Source organism: Cupressus sempervirens, chromosome 3, assembly GCF_028749045.1.
Source record: "Cupressus sempervirens isolate cs-2001-9-10 chromosome 3, ASM2874904v1, whole genome shotgun sequence".
Lineage (NCBI taxonomy): Eukaryota > Viridiplantae > Streptophyta > Pinopsida > Cupressales > Cupressaceae > Cupressus > Cupressus sempervirens.
In genome coordinates, this window is record NC_143120.1 from 44,502,602 (window position 1) to 44,507,675 (window position 5,074).

At 32.4% G+C, this 5,074-nt stretch overlaps 1 protein-coding gene across 1 annotated transcript; it reads right to left on the minus strand.

Moving 5' to 3' along the window:
- Positions 1-489: 489 nt before the first annotated feature.
- On the minus strand, positions 490-2,711 carry LOC149564717 (small ribosomal subunit protein eS28). Its single transcript, XM_089818264.1, has 2 exons — positions 2,545-2,711; positions 490-925 (listed from the first exon to the last, which is right to left on the minus strand). Exon 2 carries the CDS (start codon positions 917-919, stop codon positions 722-724), a length of 198 nt encoding a protein of 65 aa, XP_089674390.1. The 5' UTR covers positions 920-925; positions 2,545-2,711; the 3' UTR covers positions 490-721.
- Positions 2,712-5,074: the final 2,363 nt, after the last annotated feature.

Below are 5,074 nucleotides of genomic sequence, written 5' to 3' on the forward strand. Positions count from 1 at the left end.
AACTGCAACTAACCACACACCATTTTATGCCACATAAAATGATTAACAATCCACAAGGCTTTGTAAAGTGTAAGACAGGAAATGAAACTGCAATCAAACACACCAATTATATGCAACTAAATTACAAAGAAAATTAGACTAGAGATACGCAATGCAAATAATACCTCATAAGCTAAAACTTTTTATTGTTGTGAATTGCCCACTACTACACTCATTTGATATGCCAAATATAAGAGGTCAAAAGCAGATAATTACAGCAAACCAGAATTACAAAAGAAAAATAGATAGTTAAGAATCTAAGATAATAAATTCAACCAGGATGCAATCCCAATCAGGCATAAATACATATTTCTACAAACTGTATGATTATAGATTAGATTGAAATCAGAAAAAGTAGTTGATAATTATAACAAGTCCGTTCCGATAAACCAAATTAAGCATTGCCTATCAAGCTATCAAAGAAAACAATTCCCAATAAATAAGCATTGGTAAAATATTAAAAGGTAGTTGATAATTATAATAAGTCTTGTCCGATAATCCAATAAACCAAATTAAGCATTGCCTATCAAGCTATCAAAGAAAACAATTCCCAAAAAATAAGCATTGGTAAAATATTAAAAGGCTATACTCTTTGGTCTCTTCTCATCTAAAAACCAAGAAAAATATTCCATGGGCCAAACCCAAGAATTTTGATAAGAAAACATGATAAGTGAAAACATGATCACCGCAGTCTCCTTGCTTCTCTTTCAGATTCCAGCAGAGTAAGTACATCACCTTCTCTGACTGGACCTTTCACATTTCGCATAATAAGACGATTCTGATCATCTATAAACTTCACTCGAACTTGTGTAACTTGACCTCTTGATCCAGTACGGCCAATAACCTTGACCACAACTGCCAGCTTAATTCCTGTATCCATCGTTTCCTGCTAAGGCATAAAGGAGGGTTAAATGTCACAGAGGTGGCAGTCAAACAGATCAATTTTCAGTTGAACCCATTAAGAATATGGGAAGACTTACCTTTTAAACACTGAGGATGGAAACTAACTACAAACCAATGGGAATGAAAGTAGATATGATTAGCTGGTTAAGTTTTCAACCATGAAAGTATATGAATACTATTAACTGCTAGATTTCGGTCAAAATCCACCAATGACACAAGTTTTACACAAGGAAGGATTCAATTTATCTCTAAGGAAGCTTGATAAAGGGAAACCCTTAAAATCCATCAACAATTTATAACCCAATCATTCAATATAAACTAAAATCATGAAAAATACAAAAAGTGGACGAATCTGCAAATGAAAAGTTGAAAACAGTGCTCAACTATTGCTTATTGGACATTAAGCCTGTTTATCAACAATTGTTGGAGAGGGAGGCTGAAATATGCATCTAAAACTTAAAGCTGTATTGCCACACAACAGTAGCATAATACAAAAGGTTTCACGGGACAATATTTCTCCTCCTTAAAATTGTAGTAGAGTAAATCATTAATCCATCCACCCACTAAACTGCAAAATCGTCACAAAATTAATTTTAGGTAATAGCAACCACTGAATATTTTGAGAAAAACTCCTCCGTTGACCGCCACACTACCTACCCAAATTTTACTAGTGCCAGTATGTCAAAGGTGAAAATTGGCAGGTGCGTTTAGAAAAGAGGGCTATCTGTCCAATTATGTAATGGAGAATGCATGTGAGGGCATGAACCGTGTTAAAAAACAGTAGAAGCCTCTACACTACCAGTTGACATATTGTAAGAACAATGGGGCTTATTAATATGCTCAACCAACTTTAACAGATTAAGCACCGGGAAAGTAATTAAATCCCACCTTCAAGATGTTGACACCGAGGTAGCAGAAACCATACATCTGCAGATCCTTAAATCCCAGCTTCAGGTGGTCCATTACTATTGCGAAATACACTAATCAGATGCAGCTACAACTTAGAACATGAATTTTCAGACATATGTAGAGGGGACTATGGATTTTCCAGAAATGTTGAGAGTTCTTGGGTATTAAACGTGTAATTACATAATATCAAAAGCGTTCTATCTGTATGATTCAACTGTTAGCTTCATCTATATATCCTAAAGCTTATTTAATGTTGAAATTTCTTTACTTTATAATTTCATGGGGCCTTTAACAGCCAATGTATTTTGGAATTTTTTCAACGGCCGCTAAAAGTTAAGTGATACAGATGCATGAGATCACTAGATAAGGCTGAAGCAGATAACTTTCCAACTATGCTATCTAGGATATGCTTTCCAGCAGACCATGTTTTAAGATCAAGCGAGTAGAATAAAATGAGCATGCAAAAAGAATTCCTCTTCTTTTTTAAATGTTCCTGCGAGACCTCTATGTGTGTGATGGTAGTCAAGAGGTGGCTGCTTGTAATTTCCCAAGAATTCGTTTGCAATACTACGTGGGAACGCGAGAGAGAGAGAGAGAGAGAGAGATGCTTTCTTTTTCATTTCATAATTTGCATCTGCTGTAGAACTTTCGAGAGCTTAACAAATAAGACCTTTGGAATGAAAGAGTGAGTACCTGAAAATACTGTGTTACTGCAGACCTCGCGAACTCAGCTGCGCCTCACTTGGATCGCCAAAATATTCAGGGAGCAATAATGTGGAAGAAGTTTAGGGTTTATAATTCCTCAAACCCTATTTTTCGTTTAAAGGGGGCGAGTGGTAGGGTTGATGCGTGAGTCATATAAAATCTCTAAGGAGGTTGAGATATAAAAGAGGTCATAAAATAAAATACGAAAAAGGTTTCTGAAGTTCTAGTCCATATGTTTTGTTTAGGGACTTTGGTTAATTTCACTTCACTCACTTTTAACTTGTTTTTCTTTATTTAGCTTAATTAGTTGTTTTCCTATTTATTTAATTTCATTATAATTATTTAGCTTAATTAGTTGTTTCTCTATTTATTTAATTTCATTAATTTAATTTTGTTAGTTGCACTCATTCAATTTTTAATTCTATGATTTTTTAATCTTAGTTTGATTTTTTAATTACTCTAAGTTTTAGTTTTTAATTATTTTAATTTATTTTATAAAATAATTTAGTTTTTCATTTTAAATATTGATTTTCTTTATAATTTATTTAGTTAATAGAATATTTAAAGGAAGATGTAACCTTTTTGTTGTTATTTTTTATAATATTTTTCCTCTTATTAATTTTTTTGTGATTTTTGTTATATATTAATGTATTATAAGTTGACTATAAATAAATAACATTTCTTATTCTATTTAAAATTAAAATTAAATTTATTATTTTATTTAAATTATAAAATATTTATAATTTAATTTATTAAATGAGATTATATTTTTTTAAATAATTTTAGTATCAAACACCTATCATGTTATCATTACAAGTACAATAGTGTGCAACTGCTAGTATGTATAAGTATGAAGGAGCGAAAAGAATATAATAGGATTAATTATAATATATTTTCTTAGTAATAGGATTATTTATTTGTGATTAAGTTGGATAAAAAACTTGTATCATTACATGAAGTTAAGAAGCTTTTTTTTTAATAGGCATTTTTTACTATATGATAATTAAAAATATATTATTCATAAGAAAATGTTGGAGGACATACAAAGTAAACTCTGAGAGGGGGGTTGGGGGGTGAATCAGTACTTCAAAACTTTAACCATAAAACATTCACCACACATCCATCTCACAATTTGCATGTAAATTGAAATAGCTAACTACACATATTCATCCATAGCATGAAACAAATAACACATAACACAATAAGTTTGTTACCCAGAAACCCTCCAATGAGAAGGTAAAACTAGAGTGGGGATGACACCCACAAATCTTCACTGCTGCAGTTGTAAAGTGTATCCAATTAAGGTTACAATTGTTTAATCAAAAACTATGATCTACCTTGTCAAAGGTCTACCATGTTAAAGGCTTACAAAGACTGTTAAATCTTACCCTGTTTAAAGAATTCAACACCCTACTAAAAGTGTGCCTTGTTAGAGAACTTCAATTTGCAATGAAACAAGCACCCTATTAAAGGATTTACAAAAGCCTGCTAAGATTACTCGATTAAGAGATTTTCACTGATTCACCTGTTAGAATGTTTCAGCCTTGATTCTTCGGTTAGTACCTCTCTGCAAGATATCAGATCTCCTTTTTCCTGATATGTACTTGATTATCCTGATCAAATGTATCTCTTTTGTCCTTTAACTACTTTCCTCTGTTCTCTCTAACTGATTCTACAATTCATATCTTTGTCATAAACTCCATAGTCACCATGAATGCTCTCTATGCATTTAGCATTCAACCCTTCTCTTCTCATCTACACATTACAAACTCTTTAGGGTTTGCCCTCCTTAAGAAGACTTAGGTGAGGTCTGGTTAGGTAGGAATCAATGATTGTGATTCACCCATTTGTCACTTAGATCATTCCTTAACCTGATTGGTTGCATGCACTACATAAGGATTCTCAATATACCTTTGTATATATCTTCTAGAATCATAAAACAATCCTTAAGTTGGCCCAAAAATGGTTTACATAGGAGTTTGTTCCATTACAAACAACTATGTCAAAAACTGTTTACTTAGCACTTGAAAATTGTGATGCTTGACATTCACTGTATCCTTAATATTGTAACTCGGTTCTTGAATGACTTGGCATCCACTATTTTACTCAACATATGAATCACTCAGCATATATGACTTACTCGGCACTTGAGTGACTCGACACATACCATCTGCTGAACACTAACTACGTATATTGCTCAGCATACACTACTTACTCGGCACATACTAAGTTCTGTTAAGTAATGACTTAAGTGTTTTGTCATTGCCTTGTCAAAATCAAAATGAGATCAACAATCTCCCCCTTTGATATGAGTGGCAAAAATACTTTGTCATGCATATACAACATAACTTATGTGCATAACTCAGATAATTTGTATTGATGAGAGTCATTTACAACCCATTCTATGCCATATTTTAATCCATTTTATTTAGTTTCACACTCACTTCCCTATTCCATTTCCATTCTATTTCATCCCATCTTACTACTTTATGTTGCTTGTGATATATATATATATATA